Below are 14408 nucleotides of genomic sequence, written 5' to 3'. Positions count from 1 at the left end.
ATATATATATATATATATATATATATATATATATATATTCTTCTATTTTGAGAATTTAAGAACTTACCTTAGGAAGTTTAAGTTTATTTTTTTCTTAAGAACAATTTTTTTAAATAAGGCCTCTCAAAATTATATCACCCTCTTTTCTACACTTATGGACATGATGTAATCATGCAATAATAAATAGGATATCCCTGAAATTTCCTAGCAAATCCGACCCAAACTGCTCCTAATATAAATCATTATTGTATCTTACCACAGAATATCACAGAACACTGATTATTTCATGTACATTTTGTTCACTTTTTACCCCAAAAATCTTTCGTAGTGCAACCGTAGAAACATTAATGATATGCACAACTTAGATTTCTGCATGAAGCAATTCACTGAATTTACTAAAGATGGTATTTTATACCACCATTGTGTAAAGCTCAAACCTCCATATATAATTCACCGGTGTCCTCGGCCAAGTTGTTCATTCAGAAATTTCATATGCCATCTTAGTCAATACGCACCATTTGGTCTTGGTCCATTAAGTTTGGCAGGAGTGCTGAGCAACACTGGAGTGATGGGAGACTTCAGTTTCTGCTGAAAGAACACACAGACTTTAGTTGTAGAAAAAACAGATAACATGAATGTGATTTCATTAGATAACAGATCCTGCAGTATTTGAAAGCATGTGCTGCTTGGTTTGATATCTTCTGATCTAATGCAATGACATTCATATGCATTTCAAGTCTGACTTAAAATAGTTCACCCAAAAATGAAAATTTGCTGAAAATATATTCACTCTCAAAGCCATCCAAGAAGTAGATTAGATTGTTTCTTCATGGAAACAGATTTGGAGAAATTTCACTCACCAATGGGCTGCAGTGAATGGGTGCCGTCCACAGTGGATTACTTGTGGATTATTGTGATGTTTTTATCAGCTGTTTGGACTCTCATTCTGACGGCACCCATTCACTGCAGAGCATCCATTGGTGAGCAAGTGATGTAATACTACATATCTCCACATCAGTTCTGATGAGGAAACAAACTCATTTATATATTGGATGGCCAAAGGGTGAGTACATTGTCAGCAAATTATCATTTGTGGATGAACTATTCCTTTAAGTGTCCAAATACTAAGCTTAAAACCCTTGTGCTCTCCTCATTTGAGAGTCACATTCATGGTCTTCGCGGTCAAAAGTGACCGGACACCTGAAATTTAACTTTTAGATATATATATAAATGTACAATAGATAAATAAAGAAAATAAATCAAATTTTAAAATGCTTCAAATTCTGAAGCAGAATATTCAAAAAATCTGAAAAAGTTATCTGAAAAAATTCTAACAGTATTTATAAAGTAAGGAAATCATTTAAAAAATATATCAATGTAAAATACATAAATAAAAACAAAAATTAAATAGATAAAACTGAAAAATGCTTTAAATTCAACAGAAAAATCTGAAAATGTTCTTTTTTTTTTAATCTGAAAATGTTCTCTGAAAATAAACTTCCTGCTGTGACATCACTTCCCTTTCCTGTTATTCTTTCTTACCTGGCACCTACTGTTGTCATGGTGCTTGTCAGAGATGTCCGTCAGTATCACATGTCTTTGTATGGGCAGCCAGCCGAAGCGAACTGGAGCGAGAGCGCAGAACTGAGCTCTTTCTGCAGCAGGAGCAGCTTTAATGTGAACAGACTCCAGGCTGCTCGAGGAGCTTTCACACACACTGGGACAGACGCTAGGGGTCTGATTCCTCCTGCGCAGAGAGGAAACATCAGGACATAGTGGGTTACTTCCCGCCGTCTCATTCGGGAGAACTGGCATTGATACCGTCCTGTCTGCAAACTGAGGTATTTGATTCTGAAGCCAACGTGATTGGAGTCTCTCCAGTGTCTGAAGCCATTTGTCCATCCTGCCACCCTCTATGCAGCTCAGCGGACGAGCTCCGCAAGGGGGCTCATTCACTTGCGCTGCGGGGCCCTCATAATAACCCCGCTCCCCAGGCCTCCTCCATGATGAGGATCTGCGAAGGAGACTCGTGCTGTTTTTGCCAGCTGCACCATGGGGCTGAAGTAGCTGCCGCCAGCCCTCAGGCTTCACGTCCTCCATAATAAACTCTGAGAAAGACATTGAAAATGGATCTTAAAGGGATAGCTCACCAAAAAATGAAATTTTGCTGTTCATTTACTGACCCTCAGGTCAAGATGTAGGTGACTTATTTTCTTCAGTAGAACAGTAAAGAAGATTTTCATCTGAAGCCGTGGTCCTTTGTGATTCATTAAATATGTTAAATAGTCAGCGGCTGCACGTTTTTGAGAATAAAAAAGCATATCAAGAAACACAAAATTAATACTCATGACCCCTGATGATATATTGAGGTCTTAGGAAGCGAAACGATTGGTCTGAGCAAGAAAGAGAACATTATTTACAACATTATAACCTGTAATCCAGAGCCTCAGGCAAGCGGGGAAATTCGATTCTTGTTCACAAACTGATTCTTTTGGACAGTTCATTTCAATAAATTGGTTCACTGGTTCACTGGCTTGTAATCATGCAATGATGTAACATATACACAGTTATATTATTAAAGCACCCAATAATGATGTGAAACGTGGACGTTTTACTTGTCCAAAGCATACAAAGTGAAGAAACTAGTCTTCATCAGCTCATCTTTTTACATAAACCAAGAGAAACCATAAAAACTTTCGTTTGGTCCCTTCATTAAAGTGTTCGGTTCACACATGCGCATTTCAGCGGCTCATCGGTCTTCGTCCGAGTTGAACTGTTTCCTCAGTTCAGTGACTGTTGGAGGAACTGAAGCACTGAATGAGTTCATTCATCATAGGATCAGTCGCATTTCGAGTCAGAGTGACTGTCAGATGTCTAAAAGTGAGTTTTGATTGAGTAACTTCCATTGGACGATTCAGTCCAATTTGGTGAACTGGTTCATTCAGTTCACTAAAAAGAACTGGTTCAAAAAATGATTTGTTTGCAAAATGGACGTAACTCTGGGCTGTGTACCTAAACTATGGATTTAATGGATCAATAATGTTGTAAATAATGTTTTGTTTCTTGCACAGACCGATCGTTTTGCTTCATAAGACCTCAATGCATCATCAGGAGCCATGGGTATTTATTTTGTGTTGCCTGATATGCTTTTTTATTCTCAAAAATGGGCAGCCTTTGACTTGCATTTTATAGATCACCAAGGACCATGGTCTCAGCTAAAAATCTTCTTTACTGTTTTACTAAAGAAAAAAAAGGCACCTACACCTTGGATGGCCTGAAGGTGAGTAAATTAACATCAAATTTTCATTTTTCGGTAACTATCCCTTTAAGAACAAGAACGCACACCCTAATTGAGTTTCACAGTGTTCAGAACACTACGTTTTCTCATAAAGTCAACGTGCAGGTACATCCACTCTTTTTTCAGTAAAAAATACACCAAAACACCTTAAAAATGTCAATTCTCTGAGCTGCTTTCAGATTTTTCTATTGCTTTTGGCAAATAGTTTAATAGATTTTTTACAGTGACGTCCTAATTGAGCTCAGACTGCTTTGTCAATACAATCCTACTCAAACACACTTAAAAAAGCCAATACTCAACAAGCTGACATGGCAGCGTGTACGGTAAGCAGAGCAGTTTACCTGCGTCACACGGCTCTGAAGAGGATGACACAATTTGACTTCTGTGACAATCCCAGCTTTCCTTCCATGTCTCCTTCTCTCACAGTGTGAAGAGGGGCCACTGGTGCCATCTCCTCTCAGCCATGACTATAAATGTGTGTGCTAGTCTGAAGGAACAAAAGACTTACAGAACAACTTTTATTTTTCACTGGGAGAGAGATGTGTGTGTCAGTGTGTGTGAGTGTGTGTTTGCTCGCAGCCAGTAAATACCCCCTTTTTCAACCTGGACATGTTGGCTTGGAATTGTTTTGTTTACTCTTAGAGATGCCTTTAACATTTGTCTTGTAGTCACAAAGGAGTCTGCAGTTTAACACAGATAACCTAAAGTGAAAAAGCATTATCTGGATAAACTGTATACTTTGTACTACTTGCATTTTCTTTTCTTTCAGTGTTTTTTTAAAGGAAAAGGAAACTAGAACCTATTTGGAGAGTGCAAAACTCACTGCCACAATGGATTTTGTGGGTGGTTTGACAAGCTAATGAGTGGGTGGTTGCTAGGTAGTTGCTTGCTAGTCAAAAAGCTCCAACTTTTCCCCTACTATATATGTGAAAAACTGTATAGGACAGTGGTGCCCAAACTTGGTCCTGGAGGGCCGGTGTCCTGCAGAGTTTAGCTCCAACCCCAATTAGACACACCTGAACAAGCTAATCAAGCTCTTACTAGGCATTCTAGAAACTTCCCGGCAGGTGTGTTGAGACAAGTTGGAGCTAAACTCTGCAGGACACTGGCCCTCCAGGACCGAGTTTGGACACCCCTGGTATAGGACATTACATTGTAATTTTACGGTAGTATACCGTTTTTGGAAATGAAAAAGAACCTATAATTTGCAGTGAATAACCGTAAATTGTCATTCCCAGAATTCCCTGCGTTACATTTCAAATTTGATGTTTTTGTTGTTGTTGTTGAAATAACTGTTTCTTCTTTGTTTTTTCTTATCAGTTTTGTACAGTAGGGTTGTATGTTACAGCTAATGTTGTTAAATTAATGTTTATTGCATTCCGTGTGTGTTACCATGATGGTGTTTAGTGTTTGTGTGAATGACACTGTGCACCTCCTATATATGTTAGTATTTAAAAGCTGTTTGTGATGGGCTTTGGTTCATCATGTGACTTTCCTATCATCACCTGCTTTTGGTGGTTATCGGTGTATTACAAAGGTACAATACAGATTTCAGTACTTCAATAGGTTGGTATATTAACGTTATATCAGTTAATGAAATTACGGTATTTAAATGTAAATTTAATTTAAAACCATAAAACCTAAAATGTGACCCTGGACCACAAAACTAGTCAAGTCAAGTCACCTTTATTTATATAGCGCTTTTAACAATACAGATTGTGTCAAAGCAACTGAACAGCATTAATTAGGAAAATAGTGTGTCAATAATGCAAAATGACAATAGTAAACACTCATTTTCCAGTTAAAGGCAGTTCATCATTGAATTCAGTGATGTCATCATCCAGCTCAGTTCAGTTTAAATAGTATCTTTGCAATCATTTGCAATCAAGTCAACGATATCGCTGGAAATGAAGTGTCCCCAACTAAGCAAGAGGAGAGGCGACAGCGGCAAGGAACCAAAACTCCATTGGTGACAGGCCAGAGGCGACAGCGGCAAGGAACCAAAACTCCATCGGTGACAGAATGGAGTAAAAACCTTGGGAGAAACCAGGCTCAGTCGGGGGGCCAGTTCTCCTCTGGCCAGACAAAACCAGCAGTTCAATTTCAGGCTGCAGCAAAGTCACATTGTGCAGAGGAATCATCTGGTTCCTGTGGTCTTGTCCCGGTGGTCGTCTGAGACAAGGTCTTTACAGGGGATCTGTATCTGGGGCTCATCTAGTTGTCCTGGTCTCCGCTGTCTTTCAGGGCTGTAGAGGTCCTTTCTAGTCATAAGTAGCACAGGTGTATTTGTAGCAATAGCCAACAATACATTGTATGTGTCAAATTTATAGATTTTTCTTTTATACCAAAAATCATTAGGATATTAAGTAAAGACCATGTTCCTTGAAGATATTTTTGATATACCGTAAATATATCAAAACCAAATTTTTGATTAGTAATATGCTTTGCTAAGTACTTTACATGGACAACTTTAAAGGAAATTTTCTCAATATTTAGATTTTTGCAGCCTCAGATTTCAAATAGTTGTATCTCAGCCATTATTGTCCTATCCTAACAAACCATATATCAATGGAAAGCTTATTCAGCTTTCAGATGATGTATAAATCTCAATTTAAAAAAATTGACACTTGTGACTGGTTTTGTGGTCCAGGGTCACAAATGTTGCTACCATATTTTTTACTGTAAAATTCTGGCAACCACAGCTGCCGTTTTTTTACCGTAAATTTTACAGATTTTTTTTTACAGTGTACATATGAGCAATAATAATAGTGATGCTTTATGTTTACTGCAAACAAATCTTTAAAAAAAAATACTACGGCACTACCATGGTACAGTCAAGGTATCAGATTATTAGATAGCGTAATATATGTGACACTTACAAACCACCAAATTGCATAGTAACACACTAGAAATCCCATCAGGACACCATAACTACCACATAGCAACACCCTGGCAGCTAACCACGTTGTTCTAGCTTTACATCAGTGAGTTTTTCACATGCAAACACCAAAATAAATTTTTTGAAGTCATACTGAGATGTGGGTTAGAAGCGCATCATGTAACACACACAGAGCTTCTGCTATCCCGTGGTTTGGAGCAGGACATGTGATCGTTGAATCAGATGATGAGGTTGTTCATGTTTGTGTCGGGACACCCACATGACCTCTCAAGACCACAAAAACACATCTTCAGGGTGAATAAGCTCTGTCCCGGGCTTTCTGTACAGCCCGTCCGTTCTGCTGCTTCAGGATCAGGATCAACAGCCCTTTGACCTGTAAGAAAGAGAAATCACAAGTGAGATCTCTTGGAAGGTGCTGCTGTGTGTATTTATTTATTTATTGCTGTACTAAAGCATAAAAATACCATACATGTTTGCAGATATTTAGGAAACATGCTAAGTTCACATAATTGTCTCTGAAAACCAATGCTACAGCCAGTTATTCTACTTTGAAATGTGCGTTTGGTGTCGGAATGCCTGCTTTTGTTTTGGTCTATGTGACTCCGCCCAATGCCAATTTACCCAACAGAATTTCGACACCCCGGGTTGCCAGTTGGCGGAAAACACAACGTATTGCAGCCATGGAAGCCAGCAAATGAAGCAGGTCAGAGATCACAGATTCTACCCGACCTAAAAAGCCTCGGCATCTATCTAGAAAAACTCTATGAGCAAAGGAACATTAAAATGCAGACAAATCAACTCCTCAACTTACAGTGTAAAGCTTGTCGTCTTTCATTGTCCTCAATCTGGCAAAAGAAAAAGGCCCAGAAAAATAATGTCTTAATAATATCTCTAATAATATGTATTATTCTATAACTCTATAACTCTATATTCAAATACCAATCAGTAAACAATGCATCCTGGCAACACATCAGTAGCATTAAATGTGTTTTGCTTAGTAAAGATTTTGACTTTTACTTCAGATGTATCTCCTAAGAAAAAGGCCCAGAAAAATAATGTCTTAATAATATCTCTAATAATATATACTATTCTATAACTCTATATTCAAATACCAATCAGTAAACAATGCATCATGGCAAACCTGTACATTACTTAAGATATTCAGCTCAGCTACAATTGTGCAAACACTGTGAAAAGTGTGTATTTTTATAGTTATTTCTATAGATCTTTTCATCACTTGGCACCTTGAAAATAAAAAATATTTTGTTAGTATTTTTAGCAAAACAGTCTTTAAAATATAAATATTGCATGCATAAAGAATATATGCATACTATACATATTGTTTTTATTATTTATGCATACTGTGTGTGCACAGTGTGTAATTTTAACTAAAATTTTCTATAAATCTGCTCATCTTACGTACCGTACTTGGAAATAAAAAATTATATTTTTAATAAGAAAATGTCTTAAAAAGATCAATATTACATGCATAAAGAATATATTGATACAAAACACTGTATACTGCTCTTGGGGCAGTTGTGGCCTAATGGTTAGAGAGTTGGACTCGTATCCCAAAGGTCGCAGGTTTGAGTCTCGGTACCAGCAGGGATTGTAGGTGGGGGGAGTGTATGTCCAGTGCTCTCTTCCACCCTCAACACCATGACTGAGGTGAGACCCTTGAGCAAGGCACCGAACCCCCAACTGCTCCCCGGGCGCTGCAGCATTGGCTGCCCACTGCTCCGGGTGTGTGTTCACTACTGTGTGTGTGCACTTGGATGGGTTAAATGCAGAGCACAAATTCCGAGTATGGGTCACCATACTGGGCCACTTCACTTTCACTTTTTTACTATTTTTGCAGTATGCATATTGTGCTCAGTGTTCAATGTCTTCTAAAATGTTCCTATAAATCTTCTCATTACAGGGCACCTTGGAAATAAAGACTTAAAGTAAATCCTAAAGTCTTAAAATACATTTTGTATAGGCACTTAATGCATACTAGACATAGTATGCATACTACAGAGATATAGTAGTATGTCGTTCTGAACTCAACGAGCAGAACAAGCAATGCCCCCTGCAGGCGGATGATGAATCTGAGGGAAAGTGTGCGAAGTGTTCTCGTTAGGGGGAAGACTGATATGAAGTATAAATAAACATGTAAAGGCAGACTCGTGTGTGTTGGGTTCGTTCCTCTGATGTTGGGACACGTCAACATTTTTCTGCTGATAATAAGGAATATCTTCATCATTAGAGGAGAGAGAGAATGAAAAGAGAAATGAAAGCTTGTATAACTCACACAATCAAAACAGCCCTATCCTGCTCTGTACATCTATTTCATGTTTATTCCCAGCCATTATTTTCCTGTGATCAATTTGGTATTTGTTTCTAATTTTAAGTGGGTAATTTGCTGTTTTGTTCTCGGTGCTTTGGGCCGTGACTCATGCCTCAGCATGGCTTACTCTCTGTATTTACGGAGGGATTTCCTAATTAAAGCTGTCAAATGTCTCAGAGGCTTAGAGCAAACAAATAAGAAAGGCACAGGAGAACAATTAAAGGAATAATTCACCCTGAAACAAAACTTCTGTCAGCATTTACTCCCCTCATGTCATTCCAAACCCTTTTGATGCTATTTCCTCTCGTGGAGATGTTAAGCTGTATATTCATGATGCTCTTTGAAGCTCAAAAGTCAGGTATCATAATATCACTTTTACAACTCTCAAATCTTGGAAGAAAGTTTATATATATATGTACGGAAAGTATTCAGCCGTACCCACTGTATATATATATATATATATATATATATATAATATATGTGTATGTAAAATTTTCTGCATATAATGTGTGTGTGTGTGTGTGTGTGTGTTTGTATTTTCAAATTTTTTGCATATGTAAAAGCCTGATTAGAATCTATGCATACAACTGTGATATTTAGCTTTATTTACGGCACATATTTCATATTATACGCTTCGTTGATGCTGTTGTCCTCTTACACAGTAAAAAGGATTTTTCAAAGTTGTAAATAGGATTATTGGAGTATGTTTCTATAAGAAAACACTTTATAAGTTCTATAAGTAACACTTTACTTAAAGCCTTTATATAATGCATTATAAAAGTAGTTTTAATGCATTAATTATGCCTTATAATGCACCATACAATGCATTACATTGTACAGTCTCATGAATAATTGTAACAACATTTAATACATTATAACACTCATTGATTCATTGTTACAGTACGCATTTTATATATTGGTTGTAATTATTTACAACAAGATAATAATAATGTATTACAACACACATTATGAATAATTATAATGCATTATACCCTTTAATAACCCTTTATAATGCATTACACATAAAGGCTTTAAGTGTTACCAAAAATACTATTTAAGTCTGTCTACTTCAAATTTTTACATTTAACTCAATGTGTTACTTGCTGTTTCTTCCTAATTATTTGTCAAATTTACTACCAATTTCAATATGAAAATAGTTTAAAAGTAATTTTTTCCAAGTTAAGTATAAAGTAGACTTAAAAAAAACTTTTATTAATGGTGGAAGTGACGCCACAACTAAAGGACAGCTGTAGAATTTAATAGAATAACTTTGACTAACATTTGATATTAAAAATTGTCATACAAATATATTTTAGATTAATCATTTCACTTCTTTAATCATGATTTATTTAAACATAATAATTCATATTTTTATGATGGAGTTTCATAGTTTTTTTGTTGATTGGGTGTTGGACAAGATAATAATACATAAATACATTTTAAATGTGCAAATTTAAATTAAGAATATATTTTTAATGTGACTTTCACATAAGAAAAATAAATCTGCTAGTTTTAGCAAAAATAATAATAGTGCTTGGCTTAGCAAACACCACTAAAAAGCTACAACATCTCTCTTTCTGCTGGACGTTTCACTGGGTAATGATGATGAAGTGTTTGAGCTCTATTCTTCAGGCTGAGAGAGCCAGAGAGAGGTGTTTAATGTGACAGGGTCCGCACTAAACCACTCTGATATATACACTGATGAATGGTAAACAGCCTCTTCACCCTGCTGTGGGGCCAGAAAGCGCTTATACTCTAGGAGAATAAATCATTCAGTTCTCATAAAGGCATCTACTGTATCTGTGGGCTAACAATGAAAGCACATTTCTGTAACATTTACTCCGAAGCTTCAGATGAACACAAAGGATGCAGGAGCTTCTTTTAATGTTGTTTTAATCAAATACTTAAAACATTAACTGCAAGCTACAAAACACAACGGCAAATGAATGTTTAGCATAGTGTAATGATTCAAAAGACAGTCTTTGTCCCACAGAGCAGCTTTAATTGCAAGCATCTGGGGATGGTTTGTGTGCAAAGCAACATACTTTCACAGAAACAACAATTAACCTCAAACAGAGTGATAATTTCTCTGGAAAAGCAGGAATTAAGTGAAGTCGGTGGCTATGAGAGAGTATCCCAGAGCAATCTTTTCTAATTGGTCCCCATAATCAAATTTTCAGCAGTCGCCACAGTCTGCAGCTATTTATGACAGTGAAAATTGTCTCGTTATGAGTATTAGTGGATTCATAATGTATCATGCTGTGCTGTTAATTTTGTTTTCCATATTTTGATTAAAAATATTTTTTACTCAAAAACGGAACAGACGCAGTGGAAAACAGATTAGTCTGTCTGTTTAGACCCTGGTTAAAATAAACATTATAAGAAATTGACCGAAAATGACATTACAAGGAGTTTCATCATGGTTCATTCAAAATGCAAAAAATCTGGGCTCCTCCATCACAGTAGGCCATCATAAAGTGGCTTAAGGATCTCAGTTTAGATTCAGCTTTTATACATGTGTGCATATATAATAATAATAATAATAATAATAATAATAATAATAATAATAATAATAATTCATTACATTTATATAGCGCTTTTCTAGGCATTCAACGCGCTTTACATTGTTCTCCTCATCCCATAGTGCGCCAGAACGCCCACCACACACCAGCTTATTGGTGGAGAGGAGACAGAGTGATGAAGCCAATCAGCAGATATGGGGATTGTTAGGAGGCCATGATGATCAGAGGCCAATGGGCAAATTTGGCCAGGATGCCGAGGTCACACCTCTACTCTTTTCGAAAGACATCCTGGGATTTTTAATGACCACAGAGAGTCAGGAGCAGCAAATCAGCATATTAGAATGATTTCTGAAGGAAAACGTAACACTGAAGCCTGAAGTAATGATGCTGAAAATTCAGCTTTGCATCATAAATGGCATTTTACAATATATTCAAATAGAAAACAGGTATTTTTCTTAATATTACCGTTTTCCCTGTATTTTTGAACAAATAAATGCAGCCTTTGATGAGCAGAAGAGACTTTTTTCAAAAACACGAACTATTCCTTTCGCAATTTCTTTCATAACAAATTGTGGGAATCACGCCACAGTAAAGGAACAGTCGTGTTTTGGGTAGAAATGGAAACGATCTTCATACAAAACATACTTAAAGTGGTTATTTTTAAACACGTAATGATTAATATTTCCATAGATTTTTACAGATTGGAAGCCTGTTGGGAACACGTAAATAAATAAATAAATAAATAAAAGTTGCAAAAAATAAATGAGACATTTTTAATGTGACATTCATATAACTAATAAGAAATAATAATAAGTTTCAATAAAAAAAAATCTACTCCTGGAACATAAAAGTGTCCGGTGTTGAAGAAACTTATGCCAAGTCACCCCAGTTGTAGTGCTTTTACTTTCCTCTGGTATTTTGGCTGAAATTGCAGTTACCATGGTATTTTTTGTGAGGGACTGACCGGTCGTCCGGTGACGCTGGTGTCCCACATGACAAAAAGTTTCTCATAATATCTCCCCCTCGCGGTTCATGAGTTCAGTGATGGTGGAAAATGGCGGCTAGATGAGTCTCTCCACTCCTACAGAGAAAAGAAAAAGTGTGTGGAAAAACTCTGGATATATATTTGGAATATCGACAACAACACTCACGGGCGTCTCACAACACCTTCATCAGTGAGGATGTCGCGCTGGGTGCCCACGAAGAAGGAGAAGTATGGAGTAGGTGAGTAGAGAAGAACCAAACTTCTTCATGTCCCATTACAAAAGTTTTGGGAGACATTGTGATTAGAGTTTCTCTGTGTTCCCGGCTGGTTTGGATTATTGAAGGAGGACTGTGCTGAAGTGTTTTTTTATGATTGTGGGTCAGTGTAATCAGTGCGCTATCGTGTATTTGGAGATGTGTGTGTGTGTGTATATGTGAGTGTTTTTTGGTGGAGATTGACACAGACGCGCCTAGTTCCAGTGTTTCTTCCTGCCCGGCGGCTTGAATGGAGCTCATGGATACATTGTTGCTCATTCCCCTCGCGGTTCATGAGTTCAGTGATGGTGGAAAATGGCGGCTAGATGAGTCTCTCCACTCCTACAGAGAAAAGAAAAAGTGTGTGGAAAAACTCTGGATATATATTTGGAATATCGACAACAACACTCACGGGCGTCTCACAACACCTTCATCAGTGAGGATGTCGCGCTGGGTGCCCACGAAGAAGGAGAAGTATGGAGTAGGTGAGTAGAGAAGAACCAAACTTCTTCATGTCCCATTACAAAAGTTTTGGGAGACATTGTGATTAGAGTTTCTCTGTGTTCCCGGCTGGTTTGGATTATTGAAGGAGGACTGTGCTGAAGTGTTTTTTTATGATTGTGGGTCAGCGTAATCAGTGCGCTATCGTGTATTTGGAGATGTGTGTGTATATGTGAGTGTTTTTTTGGTGGAGATTGACACAGACGCGCCTAGTTCCAGTGTTTCTTCCTGCCCGGCGGCTTGAATGGAGCTCATGGATACATTGTTGCTCATTGTTAATCGCGCGTTGATACTTTGTAACAACTTTTCACGCTGATATGTTCTAAAGTTTCGCTCGTTGTGTTTGGCGCGGAAGATTCTGAACGCGCTACATTCTTACAGCCGCCGCTGCTTCTTTCAATCGCCCAATTGTTTTGTTTATATGTCAGCGTTCCCACTGTCACGGATAACCTGAAAAGGTTAGGATATTTAAACACAGATTTTCATTCACACGATTTCTGTAGTGAATATACATGGCCTAAAATGAGGATACACAGTGAACTGAAGTGCTCTCCGTATCTAACCCTAATGACTGGAAAACTCGTGCAAAGTTATTGGTTGAAAGGCGTGGGAAGCATGAGGTAAACAAATTCGTTTTATTGGGCTACTATATACGTGTAATTGTTTATATCTGGGGAGTTTTAGAAACTTTTTTTGTAGCAAATTTGTCAATTGTTTGTGTAAAATAATTTGTATTTTGTGCCTATATCGCATTCAACTCTCTGAAATACTTCATTCTGATTAGTTAGCATCATTGGTCAGCATTATTTCAGTCACTGCTTACCTATATTTCATGTCTTACATTATTTCTCTGCTTCCTTATGACTTACTGTAAAAATCAGAAAGTAACAAAACTACAGTGTTCCTATACAATGTGGCCAAGTATGTATAGAACTAGATGTTAATCAGACACATCAGCTGTAAAGGAAAGTTGAACTGTATTTTCAAGGCATTTCTTCCTTCTTGTATGCAATGATAGACTGGAATGTTTTCATGCTATTGGTTGTGCTGCCTCATTCCTGAGTTGACATGGCATGATTAAGCATGAAGTAATGCACTGGATGATGTGAAAGCTTGTTTTTGTTTTCCATGGGATAAAAAAACAAAAACTAAAAAAGGTAATTGCAACTTTTTATCTCACAATTCTGAATAAACTCAGAATTGCAAGATTCGGCAAAATGGAAGAATTTTGCAAGCTGCGCAAAACCACGTTCATATTCGCGCGATTTTTTGCGCAGCTTGTCAGTGAACAACGGCTCTGTGTAGTTAATGCTGCTCAATGTGAAAGCACGCACGTGATGGAGATTTACCGCTGATTACAGAACCGGCTTTCTGACAAGATGCGCGTTAAATATCGCATGCGATTTATCGTGCAGCCCTAAAAAAAAGTCACAATTACATTTGTTTTAACATTTCCTGCCAGAAACGGGCTTTCACAGGCTGATGCTGTTGGTGTTTTCTAACTGAACTGTTTCCTTGAACATCCATTGTAGTTAATATATCAAAAATTCACTTATGGCGCTTTTCCACTGCGTGGTACGACTCGGCTCGGTACGGCTCAGTACGGCACGGCACGGTTCG

At 37.4% G+C, this 14408-nt stretch overlaps 2 protein-coding genes across 2 annotated transcripts in view; one reads left to right on the top strand and one right to left on the bottom strand.

The window, feature by feature from the left end:
* LOC107711383 (uncharacterized) overlaps positions 1–3728 on the bottom strand; it is a 24419-nt gene extending 20691 nt beyond the window's left edge. Inside the window, exons 1-3 of the mRNA XM_016516373.1 lie at positions 3640–3728; positions 1543–2108; positions 516–588 (exon numbers count right to left, since the gene is read on the bottom strand). Of these exons, the coding sequence (XP_016371859.1) occupies positions 516–588; positions 1543–2100 (631 nt within the window). The 5' untranslated portion in view covers positions 2101–2108; positions 3640–3728. The remainder of the gene's footprint in view (positions 1–515; positions 589–1542; positions 2109–3639) is intronic.
* An 8850-nt stretch (positions 3729–12578) lies between these two features.
* Positions 12579–14408, top strand: part of LOC107711371 (dedicator of cytokinesis protein 1-like) — a 275068-nt gene continuing 273238 nt past the window's right edge. The window contains exon 1 of the mRNA XM_016516364.1: positions 12579–12772. Within this exon, the coding sequence (XP_016371850.1) occupies positions 12730–12772 (43 nt within the window). The 5' untranslated portion in view covers positions 12579–12729. The remainder of the gene's footprint in view (positions 12773–14408) is intronic.

Source organism: Sinocyclocheilus rhinocerous, unplaced genomic scaffold (genome assembly GCF_001515625.1).
Source record: "Sinocyclocheilus rhinocerous isolate Xijiao unplaced genomic scaffold, SAMN03320098_v1.1 scaffold402, whole genome shotgun sequence".
NCBI lineage: Eukaryota > Metazoa > Chordata > Actinopteri > Cypriniformes > Cyprinidae > Sinocyclocheilus > Sinocyclocheilus rhinocerous.
Note: the sequence above shows the minus strand (reverse complement) of the source record. Positions and strands in the feature narration are given on the sequence as shown.